The sequence below is a fragment of the Neomonachus schauinslandi genome, chromosome 3, assembly GCF_002201575.2.
Source record: "Neomonachus schauinslandi chromosome 3, ASM220157v2, whole genome shotgun sequence".
Taxonomy (NCBI): Eukaryota; Metazoa; Chordata; class Mammalia; order Carnivora; family Phocidae; genus Neomonachus; species Neomonachus schauinslandi.
The window spans coordinates 61,228,415-61,242,492 of NC_058405.1; the positions used below are offsets into that span (position 1 = coordinate 61,228,415).

Sequence of the window (14,078 nt, forward strand, 5' to 3'; positions counted from 1 at the left end):
CCCCAGCGCAGGCTAGCACTGAGCACGTGTCCAGTCATACCTGAACCAACTCCTGCCTTGGCGTGTGGGACCCATACTGGAGGTGCTTGGAACCCCCCCCCCCCCGCACCCCACGTGCACCTCCACTGCATCACGGCTGCTGCCGAACCCCGGGGCTGCTTGCTCATGCTTTGCAAAGAACTCCATCCGGGCCTCTTTGATGAGTGAGTGGTTTATTCCCATGCCCCCTGGGAAAACTGTAAAGCAGTGTGGCTCTTTGGAACGTCAGGATTTTGAGTCATGGGAGATAATCCGCCAGGATTGGTCTGCAGGGTCAGTGAGCAAAAGTGGGGCACACTCAGGGCGCACAGAGGGCAGAGGTGGAGGTGGGAGTGCCGGGCAAGGCGGCCCTCCGAGACAGTTGACACCAGCAACAGGGAAGCTGATGGGTGCTGGCAGCCTCACACACAACGAGGGAGCCCACCGGTGCGTTTAAGGGCAAGAACGTCAATGCGGAAGTTCTAGATCGGGCTCTTAGAAATAGCTGTCACACCTGACATATGGCGGTACGACCATACCTAAGAGCAGGTAAGAGATCTGGACGCTTGCCTTCCATTCCTCCAGGATGGACGGTGCACGCCCTTCACAGTGAGCCCAGGGAACGTGGCATGCTCCTGTGGCATCTGTCGCTGGGGAGCCCAGGGCCGCCCACAGGGGAGAAGAGTGACCTCCCGCCATCCTTATTCCCTCTGAGCCATGCAGGCCAAGGGCACCTCTGCTAGGCTCTCTCCTGCTCAGGGGTGGGGAGGGGGGCACCAGCCCTCACCAATTTCTTTGTGGGCGAGCCTGGGAAACACCAAGAAGAGAGGCGGCAGCTTTCGTGGCTTCTCCCAAGAGCATAATGAAGACCCCTCGGGTCTGAGCACAGCCATGACTGGCGCCTCCAGAGGGGGCTCCTCTGGGCCAGGGAACTTTCCAGGTGCTGCTGGCAACTGCTAAGATCCAAATTAATGTGTATCCCAGAATCAGCCTTGTTTTGGAAAAGAGCCCAGGTGGTACATTAATAAAATGCAGTCTTGGGGCGCCTGGGTGGCTCAGTTGGTTAAGCGACTGCCTTTGGCTCAGGTCATGATCCTGGAGTCCCGGGATCGAGTCCCACATCAGGCTCCCTGCTCGGCGGGGGGTCTGCTTCTCTTTCTGACCCTCTTCCCTCTCGTGCTCTCTGTCTCTCATTCTCTCTCTCTCAAATAAATAAATAAAATCTTTAAAAAAAAAATGCAGTCTTGACAAAACCGCGTCACTCACCTTGTTCTGTGCATAGACCCTCATTCCACTAAGTGCTGTCCTTTCTGATTGTAGATCATGGGTGTTCAATTTCGGAACCAACATTCCTCCTGAGGAGACTGGTACCTGAAATAAATATGATAGACATTCACAAACAAAAACTTACAAAACCCTCCCAACCCTCTTCTCTGTCAAGCAGTGTATTAATTTTCTTGTTGGTGATGGAAGAAATGACCACAAACTTAGTGGCTTAAAACAATGCAGATGCATTTTCTAGGTTCTGGAAGTCAGAGGTCTGAAATCAAGATGTCAGCAGAGCTGTGCTCCTCCTGGAAATTGGAGGGGAGAATCTGCGCCTTGCCTTCTCGAGCTTCCACTTGCTCTCCTTGACCGCACCACCCAGATGACCTGTTCTTCCAGCCGCGCATCTCCTCCTTTTCTTCTGGCTCTCCGGCCTTCCTCTTAGAACGAACCTTGTGATGATACTGGACCCACCTGGATAGTCCAGGATACTCTCCCTGTCTCAGTATCACTTCTGCAAGGTCCCTTCCTGCCAAGGAAAGGTGACATAGTCATTGGTTCCAGGAACGAGGACATGGACATCAGGGGTGGGGGGAGTGGTCATTCTGCCCACTAAGGCAGAGAAAAGGCAGCGTCCGCAAACTGCCTTCCTCCTGGTTTCTCTGATTTGGGTCATTTTAACCCATTAGGAGAGAACCGGCTCCATTAGCCCGGCCCCTCCCATCTGAGCAGCATGTTCTCAGGGAAATGCACCTGCCCACCCCTGACCTGAATGCCTTCTGCAGCTGCCCCTGCTCTCCAGAAGCCTCCCTTTCCTGATGCTCTGCCAACTCTCAGATGACATCAGGGCAAAGCCTCGGTGAGGGCTGGGGTCTCTAACACGGCTCGTGGATGGTTCTTCCTCCCTTTCCACAGGGAATTCATAGGCCATGTGTGGGCATCAGCCACCCAGCCGTGACAGGAGGTGGGAGTAGGGAGGCGAAGGTGCTCTTCGGAGCGGGCTTCTGAGAAGCCTCTACCGCCCAAATGAGGATTCAGGAATCCCAGTCCACATGTCAGGAACTCCTGCTGAAGTATGTGTGTCCCGAGGAAGAAGCACCAGGCAGACCCCCATCGTGACCTCCCAGCTATCTTCAGCTCCTCTCTAGGCCCACCCGGATGCTGTCCAGTCTGGCCCCCGACTGCCTGGTTTCAGGTGACCAGAGAGAAAGCCCATGCGCCCACCGGACAGAATTCGGCTCCTCCCATGGATGTGGACAACATGCCCCCCTTAGGACAGTTGGGGCAGCAAATGTGGGACCACCGACTTGCCATCAGGAACAAAATCAAACCTACAGAACTTCCCAAGAGGTCAACTCGCTGCTCTGGGGTCTAGTTCTTCCTGCAACGCAGGGATCAGGGCAGTCGTGAGAATATACACACCTGAGGAGGCAGCGTGCTCTGGGAGGGCGGCGGGCAGTGGACTGTGCCGTGGGGCCCTGCCGCTCAGTGGCCCTGGAGGAGGGTAAGTGGCCCCCTACGCTGCCGTCCCCCACCCACCACCCACCACCCCAGAGTGTTTTCAAATCCAAATGCTGTCACTAGCCCTGTGATGCTTCCTGCTCTGGTCCCATGACACTCTCCTCTCCCAGGACTGGGGCCTCCTGTCCCGAGAGGAAGAGGAGGGGGAGATGCCAACTGCAGCGCAGTCTAGGAGCCCACGGTGGGGAGAAGCTGATACATGCGTGTATGTTTGTTATATCTGGTCTGCACACAGAAAAGGACGAGCAGGAAATAAGAAATTTAGCAATACTGCTTACGTCCCCAGGGTGGGATGAAGTGAAACATTGGCTTTCTTTGCTATCCATTTCTGCACTCCTTGAATTAGAATATTTTACAATGAGCATATAATTCTAGGATTATTTCTGTTATCATAAAACACACATTTTTAACAAAATGAGAAAAAATACTATTGAAGTGTATGTGACCTGGAGAGATAGTCACACTATACAGAATAAGAAGTTGCAACACGGCAGGCACAACAGAATCTCATTTTTTGCGAGGAAAGGTGTCGAAACAGGAAATATCTCCAAGGATGATATTTTGGTGCGCTAAAATGTTTAAAATGCTTATCTTTGAATGGTGGAACTCTTATTTATATGTCCTCATGCCTTTCTGTATTTTTTAAATATTTTTTTGTTTTTTATTATTTTTTAAAGATGTATTTATTTATTTTGAGAGAGAGCGCACGTGCATGCTCATGTGTGGGGCGGGGGCAGAGGGAGAGAATCTTTCAATCTTTCAGGCTGAGCGAGGAGCCTGAAATGGGGCTCAATCCCATGACCCATGAGATCATGACCTGAGCCGAAACCAAGAGTTGGACACTTAACCGAGCGAGCCACCCAGGCGCCCTATCTGTATTTTTTTTTTTAACATGAGGTGGGAAACACGCAAGGGTTCCAAGTGGCAGCACCCTGGGCTCTTTTCTGGGCCACTGCTGGGAGTTTCTGCTTGGCCAGCTCCACCCACCGCTGCCAGTGCCTGGCTCAGACCCGAGCCGCCAGAGAAGCCTGGCACCACGGACAGGGCCCTGGAGGGCGCTCAGAGTCTGGATCTGGGCACCTACCAGCAGTGTGACGGAGGGCGAGTCACCGTAGCAACTTCAGCCTTGGTTTCTTTACTTGTAAGAGGGAGATCAGAGCTGGCCAGCCCCCCTCCCAGGATCAGAGGGGTTTGTAGCACGAGAAAAACGCGTGCGTGCGTGGACCGGGAAGCTCTCGGTGCGTGTCTGTTGTAGATTTCATTTCTGTCTTGTTATTTGTAATTCCGAGTTTTGACTTTCATCCCAGATAGCATTCTTAGGTGTCCATGTCCCAATTTATTTTTGGAGGGGCCTGCCTTGTTAGTATATGTGGATTTTGAAGTCTCATGAACACTTGGTCTCCAACAGCTGTTCCCCTCCATCCAGTGGCCTTGAACACTTTCTTTGTATTCACTGCCCGTGGCGCTCTCTGTGATTTAATTTGCGAGAAGCAGAAAGGACCTCTGCCAAAAGCTATCGGCCCCGTCAGCCTGCCACGACGGATTGTCATAAATGACTCCTGAGTAAAGGAAATGAAGGCTAGAAGGAGGGTCCACACAGCAGGCCTGCAGCCCCCTCCTCCGGGAGGCCCAGCTGTCCGTGCCCAGCGAGGCTGAGGGCTGGGCTTGCTCACCGGGCCTGTCTGGGCACACCTCCTCTCTCCTGGCCTTGGATGCAGGAGAGCCAGGGTGAGCCCCTCTGCTCCTCCCCACCCTACCCAGGAGATGGTTGTGTGTTTTGTTTCCTGCTTCATCCCCTAGGAGAACACACCTGATTTAAATGTTAACAGAGTCACCTGCAGGAGGATTGGCTGCACCATTCTTCCCGCCAAATTCTCTCCTCTAGGGTACAGCCAAGTGGTAGGTGCTTTTTAAAGACTCCTGGAGAAACAGCACAGTTTTTAGCAAGAGGCCCTTCAAGGGCTTTTCTATCTTTTTAAAATCTCGCTCATCCCAAATCCGCAAAACAGGCCTTTCCCTGCCCTTCTCCCATGCCCACCCACCTGCCAAAGGAGCAGATCTGAGATATCATTTGCTTCTGTGTGCTTTCTGCCTCCCAGATCACCAGCTTCATCATTATAAAGAACCTGTGTAGCTCTTCACACGCAGCACACATTTCTCCTCCCTGAGAAGGAGGTGAAGCATCTTTTTTTCCTGACCACTAGTGATTTATAATCCTTGTGACTCCCAGCTGGGTTTCTGAGGCCCTGCCCATGTACCTTCAGAGTCTTTTCAGGCCAGCAAAGAGAAACAGAATAATAATCTGCTAAAAGAATAACATAAAAATATGTAAGTAATGTATGTATGTGTGTGCGCATGTGTGTGTGTGTGTAAAATTTTTTATTAAAAGAATTGGAATCAAGAGAATCCCAAAGAGGTTTGGTGACTTATCCAAGTTCCCAGCAAGGGCATACAAAGTGGAAAACAAATGGCAAATTTCCCTTTTCTTGACTCATTAAACCACATTCAGTCCCAGGCGACACTGATGCCAAGAGAGTGGGAATGTATCCCATTGTTTGCAAGTCATTATTCCCTGAGGATGAACTTGGCACCAGGAGCTCTTCGCCCCACTCATATAGAGCCCATTACAGTCTTGTTGTTAACACAAATCAATGTCATTCTCCTCCCCCAAAGCCCTTCAACATCCGGGGTTCCCTACTGAACTAAGCAAAAAACTCCTTGGCCTGATGTCGTAGACTTCTTTGGAGAGGTACCCCAACCCCTCCCCTCAGGGGTGGGCCCCACATCCTGTCTAAAACAAAAAAAACACATAACGAAGTTGTTACCCTGAGCCAGGCACTGTTTGTCCCATGTGGCCTCAAGCTCCCCCCTCCCCCAAGAGTGTGGAAACAGAACCCTTGCACTGAGGGCAGGTTGACTCAAGGGCGCCATATTTGGCCCACGTGCATGGAAGAGCAGAGGAGGAGAGAGCGAAACAGTTGTGATGAGTCTGTGGACAACCATCCCAGAGAAAGACGTTTACCCCGGTTCCTCACAGCAGTGCTGTCCTATCCCTGACCTGCCCAAAGCCCAGCTGTGCCTCTGCCACCGAGTTCTGTGAGGGCTGTGCCCTTGTAAGCCCACTAATAAATTATTTTTGCCCATTTGGCTTCAGTGGTTCCTGTTACTTATAACCTAACAGTCCCGAAGATACTCGGCTTAGCTAGAAAGTCTGCCAGTTATTCTGTGCTAATCAGCCACCATTCAAAATAACAACATCCAGGGGGCACCTGGGTGGCTCAGTCGGTTAAGCATCCACTCTAGATTTTGGCTCAGGTCATGATCTCAGGGTCGTGAGATCCAGCCCCGCGTTGGGCTCTGTGCTCAGCATGGAGTCTGCTCAGGATTCTTTCCTCTCTCTCTGCCCCCCGCCCCCCGCAACCCTTGGCATACATATTCTCTCTCTCTCTCTCTCTCAAATAAATAAATCTTTTTAAAAAAAATAACAACATCCAGGTGGTACTGGCAGGGCACTGTTGGAAATGGCTAACAGATGCTTTGGTCACTCATATTTGAGTGTGAACCAGTTTGGTAACTTCCTTTCCTCCAAGACTGACCAGATAGGATCAGAGACGTTTGGGGGATTCAGAGTTTTGATGAAGATGAAGATGAAGATGAAGAAGAAGAAGAAGAAGAAGAAGAAGAAGAAATTTTAGAGAACGGGGTCCCAGAGGAGGGCAATCCTAGGTCTAGGGAAGGCACCTTCAGCTGCTGGAAAATGTGCCCAAGGTTAGTCCTGCTCCCAGTAATAGGGAAAATAATTCATTATCATTATGACTCATTAGTATTTTTAATTTACACAATGTCTTCCTTCCAAGGAACTCATTATGTTGATGGAGGTTCATTATAAGAAAGAGATTTGGGAGTGGAATTTATGTTGGACACAGTCTTCTAAATATGGCAACAAGGACCTTTATTACATGGGTGCATAACTTGAAGCAAATCTCTCTCTATAAGCTAATTAGGAAGGGAGGTAAAACTGTGTCATGTCCGGGTGATGCTGAAAGAGAGATGTGCAGCTCTCTTAAAGCATTATGAAAACCACATTCCTAGCCAAATATTAAATTCATTAAACTTGAAACTAACATAATGTTCTATGTCAATTATATCTCAACAAAAAAATCCGTGGTGCTCCTAAAATCATAAAATATCTTGAGTTTAGTATATTTGAATAGCATTAAATATTGCTTGATGAGAAAAATATATTGTAAATTTTACATTTTAGCATAAGACAACTGAGGAGTATTTCTATTCAGATACCTTCAAAGCCAGCTTGAAAGAACTGTCACTCTGGCTCTGGAAAGTTACTGGTGTAGATCTTAAAGGAGCAGACACCTGCACTGGGGAATCCCATTTGGTACTTCTCCATGTGTGCAGTAACAGAACATCCCATAGGGATCGTGGGAGACTCACACACTGACCTTACAAGGTATATAGAGACCGTTTCCAAGATCATATCACCTGGGGAGACAAGCAACACAGGTTCCCACAGAAAATGAGGCATTAGGAAGCATCTGAGTCATCAGCTTCTTATGCGGTATTCTTGGTTTGGGGTCAGACAGCAGTGAGGGGGAGTCAGATTTTTCCCTTTGCCCCCAACCTCAACTCATCCTCCCTATCCAGTTCCATTCATTCAGCAAGTGTTTATCAAGGGCCTGCTAAATGCCAGCCCCGGTGCTAAGGATGAGGGGTACTGTGAGGCCCCCTGCCCCCATGCATTCTCCCGGCATGGATAGGCATTAAGCAGGTTGTTACGTAATTAACCCACACTCACTGTTCAGGTAAGTACCGTGATGGAAGAGTGTGTGCACACTGTTATGAGCACATGGGGGTGGAATGGGGGCCCACATTAGCAATGAGGTGGCATCTAAGATTTAGAGGAGAGGCAGAGAAGAAGTGGAAAGGGTGGGAGGGGGCGTTGGGACAGGGAGGAGGGTGTTCCAGGTGTGGAGCACAATCTGGGCAAAGAGGCTCAACCGAGGGTGGCTGAAGCTGTGAGCAAGGCGGAGAGTGGGGCTGGGTGAGGCTGGAAGGTCAATGCCAATGACATCAAGATTTCATGACACCAAGCGCTGATTTCAAGCAGAAGGAAGCAAATTTGCATTTTTAAGGATCACTCTGTCAGCTTTATGGAGGAAGCCACTGGGGTGTGGGGGCAGGAGAGGGCACCGAGAGCCCTAGTTTACACATTCCGTCGCAGGGACCGGGGTGCTTGGGTAGTGCTAGTGTGGACATAAAGAGAAGCAGACAGGCTGAAAGCATGTGACGGAGGCCGCTTCAGATAAACTACGTACAGGAGGTGAGGAAGGGGAGGCGCCAAGGATGAGTGGGTGGGTGCACCGTCATGCCACCTACTGAGGTGGGCTCAACTAGAGGAGGAGCAGATCGGTGAGGAAGATCGAGAGCCGAATTTTGGACAAGCTAAGTAGGAGGCATTTGAGATATGAACTTGGAGCTCAGAAGAGAGACCGGGGCTACATGGAGACCTCTGGGCAGCCAGAGCCAATGATGGCAGGCATGTGGGGCTGCAGGCAGGGGTGAGATCCTCACAGAGAGCAGGGGGATAAGGGAGGAGGCCAGGACTGGGCTGGGTGGGACTACGGTCTTTCCAGGTCACGCCAGCTCTGGAGCCTGAAGAAGATGGAGCAGGGACAGGAGGAGCCATGACTCAAGAGTGGAAGCAGAGGGCCTATGCGGACCGCGCTCCCCGGGAGTCCGGACAGCCATGTCAAGTGCTGCTGGGGGTCAGGAGGCAACACAAGGGTCACAGCAGTCCCAGCAGAATGGAGGCAACACAAGGGTCACAGGGGACCTTAGCAAGAGTCGCCAATGGTTGGGGAGAAAACCAGGATGGAGTGGTTGCAGAGTGAGCAGGAAGTGAGGAAGGGAAGATAGAAACCAGCTGGGAAGGAGAGGAGGAAGACAGAGCAGGGTGTGGAGCAGGGACTCATCCTAGCTCGCCCAGGACTCCCCTAGTGTTGTCACTAAAAGTCCTCCATGCTGGGAATCCACTTAGTCCTGGGGAAATCCAGACGGCTAGTCACCGTAAGGTGGAGTGTAGCAAAGTTATTGCTCTTGTTGTTTTTAGACAAGGAAATGGACATTTATGAATGCTAATGGGAAGGATCCACCTGATGGGGGAGGGGCGAGCCCTGGTCAGTTGCCCTGACTCCATGTCACTCACACAAGTGTTAAAATGCTGTGGCTTCCTCATCCTCCCCAGGCCATCCAAAGTCCAACCCTCATGGTGCACCAGCAAAACCAGTGTTTCTGGAGCAAGATGACTGAATTTGCTCCCCGCTGTCACATATGAGGGAGGCTCTTGACTGCCACTCTTGGGACACAATGAGAGCACCTGCTTTACAGCAGGGAGAACCTAAGTGTGGGCACTGGGGCCTCTGCTCATTAAAAGCATGAAGGTGCTTAATTGGGATTTTGTTTTTAAAATTCCCCCAAATGAAGGCCAGATAGAACTGCTATGAGTAACACTTCTTTAAAAACACCTGCTGAATCCCAGCCAGGTAATCAGATGAGGCCCTGGGCCCACAGGCCAGGAGGAGTTCCAGGCACACCACTGACTTTCCAGACTGGGGCAGGGAGACCAGAGGAGCAGTCCCAGCAGAGCCCAGAGAGAGCTCAGTCCTGCCCTGAGTGCCACAGCAGCCCAGACCCCACCCCTGGGGCAGGTGGGGAGGCCCAGGAACAACGTGGCCAGGAGCTCAACTCTGGGAGGGTTTTGTGCCTCATCCAAAGCAGCCTCACTGGCTGGCAGGAAACCAAAAGCCAATGGGCAAAGATCTCAAACTTTTGGATTCATTCATTCTTTCTCCTTAGAAGGGCCAGACAGAACTCCCCAGAGCCTCACCCATGGCTCCAGAATCCTTCTGAATGTGGGTGGTGGAGGTGGGGGTGATCCTATTTGTGATTTCAAGAGCTTCAGACCCCACCCATCTCCCCTGTTGTGTAAAATCTGCCTCCTCACCCTAACCTACCAATCCTGTGGGTTAAAATATCTTAAGGATGAGACAAGTAATGAGCTGGGGCTTGCCCTAGAAGATATTAAAATGTACTGTGAATAATTAGAATAGTGTGGTCTTGACATAATAATTAATAGATCAGTAGAACAGACTAGAGCTCAGAAAGAGAAGCAACTTAATGAGAATTTGGTATACAATAAAGACGGCATCACAACTCAAAAGAAAGGAAAGCATACGCAATAAATAAGCAGTGCTGTGTGACACTGTTTATTAAGAATACAAGGGAGAGGGGCGCCTGGGTGGCTCAGTCAGTTAAGCATCTGACTCTTGATTTTGGCTCAGGTCATGATCTCAGAGTTCTGGGATCACGACCCGTGTCAGGCTCCCTGCTCAGTGGGGAGTCTGCTTGAGATTCTCTTTCTCTGTCTCTCCCTCTGCACCTCCCCCCATGCTCACACACACACACACACACACTCTCTCTCTCTCTCTCAAATAAATAAATCTTTAAAAAAAAGAATATAAGGGAGAGAGCATGAAAGAGAAAGAAATAAAAAGAAAGGCTCCTTACCTACCCTATTCAAAAGTGACTTCCAGATGCATTAAAAAGCTAAGAAAATGTTATAAGAAAATAGGGGGGGAATGTAATTATTTCGAATAACGGGATTTTTTTTATCATAAAAGTGAATAAATCAGTCTTAATGATAAGTATTCAGCCTGACTACATAAAAAATGTAAACTTCTGTGTGGCAAACCGAAACATCAAAAACAAAACTAAAAAAGAATTTGCCAAACTGGGGTGGGGGGAGGACTTGGGGTAAATGTGCCAAAGAAGGTTTATAAGGCAATTTTAAGAGATAACGATCTCAATAGAAAAATGGGCAAGGGACATGAACAGGCAATTACAAAAGAAATACAAACGGCCAATAAACTACCACCAACACCACCAACTTCAATATCACTAGCAACCAAAGAAATGCAAAGGAAAATAAGATGTCATATCTCATCCATCAGTTTTGCAAAGATCATTCACTTGAGAACAATAGGAAGTAAAAAAAATAAGCACTTCCAGTGCTGGTGGGAATATAAATTGCTACAGTTTTTCTGGAGAGTAATTTGGTTAATATATATCAAAGTCTTAAAAATGCTCACACACTAGGTCTCTGTAATTTCACAACTAGGGACCCATCCTAAGGCAATAACCAAAGATGTAAACAAAAATATATGTACAAAAGCATTTATCACGGAGTCATTTTCAATAGTGAGAAGTTGGAAACAAGCTAAATATCCCACAATAGGGGGTTAGTTAAATAAATTATGGAACATTCATCCAATAGACTCATTCTAAATAGAAGTAACATTTTAAAGGATATTACATGATGTGAGAAAACATTTAAAATATAATGTTAAGTGGGAAAACATAGGACTCAGAATGATATATACAGTGTGGTTCCAGATGAGAGTAGGGGACATGCATCGAAAAAGGCTTAAAGAAAATAGACCAAAAATGTTACCAGTGGTTATTTCTTAATGATGGAATTACAGGGTTTTTTTTTATTACTCTCATATATTTTTATTTCCCCACTTTTTAAGTGAATACTCATCAGAAAAAAAAAGGTGATCTTGAATAAATGCCTCCTCCCATACCTCACCCCCACATACAAGTCCTAAGATGGCACCTGCTAAGATGAGAACAGATCCCTTGGTGTCCTTAGCTGTGAGCTGGGACCCAGCAAGTAGTGTTGGCCTAAGGGAATGAGGGAAAAGAGACAGATGTTTAGAGGGAGGGGAGAGAGGAGAAATAAGGGAGAGGACTGAGAATGGTCCAGAATGTGGAATAATGCTGAGACCATACTGGCCTTGCTGGGGCCTAGGTAATACTCTAGCAGCCATTCATTTGATTTCCTGAAGAGACCAGAAGAGTCTGGGCACCTTGGAGTCCAGACTCCAAAATGGTAAAAGGAAACCTCAGGGAGACCTCTGATGTAGCTGGATGGTGGCCCTCTCCTTCTCCATCCTCCTCTCTCCTTCCTTTTCAGTGGCTTCTTAGGGGAAAGGCAGTGCAGAGAAAATTCTAGGATAATGATGAGAGTGGAGGAACAAGAGAAACCTCAATAAGCACTGGGGCTGGCTGGTCATCTTTTGGGACTACTGTCCCCTTCCCGATTTTGCCCAGAACGATACGGGCTCTCAGGAAACATAAAATCTGGGGTTAAGAGGCTCTCCTAGACTGAAAGCCTGCTGTTTAATCCTTCACCAGCCGTTGTGCACCCCACGGTCCTTGGAGCAGGTGGGCCAGGAAGTGACCCCCCCCACCTCTGCACAGCACAGCCTGAAAGGTGCCTCTGCATTTATTCCTCACCAACTGATACTTCTGAACACCTGCTACTATCAGGCACGTGCGGGGTGATCTGCACTCAAAGCTGAAGAAAATACAGTCCTCCCCTTCTAGGAGCTCACTGATTACTAAGAAAAGGCACCAAAAAACAACCGTAATAATCTGCTTCTCACTAAGAAATGGACTTACTACATGCCAGACATTGTGCTGAAAGTTACAATGCTTTTCTTTCTTTTTTCTTTCATATATAAAAAAACACACATACACACATACACACATAGTTGACCCTTGAACGACACAGGGTCAGGGGCACCAACCCCCCATGCAGTCAAAAATCTGTGTATAGGGACATCTGGGTGGCTCAGTCGGTTAAGTGTCCGACTCTTGATTTCAGCTCAGATCATGATCTCAGGGTCGTGAGATCAAGCCCCTCATCGGGCTCTGCTCAGTACAGAGTTTGCTTGGGATTCTCTCTCTCTCTCTCCCTCTCCCTGCCTCTCTAAAATAAATAAGTAAATTCTTCAAACAAAAAAAAAGCTGTGTATAATTTTGACCCCCCCAAAACTTAACTACTAATAGCCTACTATTGTCCGGAAGACTTAACTAATAATATAAACAATCAAATAACACGTATTTAAATATATATCATATGCTATATTCTAATAATAAAGTAAGTTAGAAAAAAGAACACATTATTAAGAAGAGCATAAGGAAGAGAAAGTGCATTTATAGTACTGTAGCTATTGAAAAACACCCACGTATAAGTAGACCAGTGCAGTTTGAACCTATGTTGTTCTAGGGTCAACTGTATGTTTATACTTTTTTACACACAGTAAAACTCTGCATCTGTGTGTGTGTGTACAGTTGTGAGTTTTTGTAAATGCACAGCGTTGAGTAAATGCATTAGACTATGGCATGGTTCAGAACAGTTCCTTCATCCCAAGTATTTCCTCACGGTCACCCATTCCCTCCATAGTCATCCCTCCTTCCACCCCAAGCACCCTGCAGTCACTGATGTGTTTGTTCTCAGTCCCTATAGGTTCGCCATTCCCAGAATGTCATGTAAATGGAATCACACAGTATGTACCCTTTCAGGTCTGGCTTGACTTTTTTGTCAGTTCATTCAAGATTCATCCACATTGTTGCCTACATCAAGACTTTGTTCCTTTTTATTGCCGAATAGCATTCCGTTGTGTGGAAGGGCCGCAGTTTATCTATTCACCAGCTGAAGGACATCTGGGTTGTTTCTAGTTTGGGGTGACTCTGAATAAAAATCAAGCAGCTTAAGCATTCACGGGCCTGTTTTCGTGTGAATGTGAGTGATTTCCTTTGGGTAAGTAACTTACAGTCCTTTCTTTAATCCTAACACCTAGCCTATAAAAGTATCATTATCCACATTTTACAGAATAGGAACGGGAGGTGTGGAGAGTCCTAAAGGGGTGGGGCACCTGGACGACTGTTCAGCCAACACAGATTGAGCGCCTCCTAGTGGCCAGGCGGCATGGGCCCTCGAGGATCCCTGCTCTGTGCAAGAAACCAACCTGTCAACAGGTAATTCCTAACGGGAGGCAACAAGCTCACGGAGGGTACTCTGGGAGCTGAAAGGAGGGGCACCTGACTAAGCTCCGCACTGGGGGTGTGCCCAGTTGAATCATGGAGGAGAAGTGGAAGTTAACCAAGTGGGGGACATTCCAGGCAGAGGAGCAGCAGGGACAAAAGCATGGAGACGTAACTGTTAGTGGCACATTCCAAAAATAATGGGCTGACTGGTAAAGGATCCACGTAGGAAAAAAAGTAGGAAATTTGAGCAGGTAGGTGAGGTACGACAATAAAGGACTTCAGTTCCAAGTTAAGGGGTTTGGATGTTAACACAATACTAGCTGACATTTCTACAGTACTTAACTATTTCCCAAATTCTGTGC

General features: G+C 48.2%; 1 protein-coding gene across 1 annotated transcript in view; it reads right to left on the reverse strand.

Moving 5' to 3' along the window:
- Positions 1–14,078, reverse strand: part of DHRS12 (dehydrogenase/reductase 12) — a 47,420-nt gene that overhangs the window by 4,289 nt on the left and 29,053 nt on the right. The window contains 3 exon segments of the mRNA XM_044913597.1: positions 1,276–1,389; positions 2,645–2,706; positions 7,822–7,830. Coding sequence (XP_044769532.1) covers positions 1,276–1,389; positions 2,645–2,706; positions 7,822–7,830 — 185 coding nt within the window.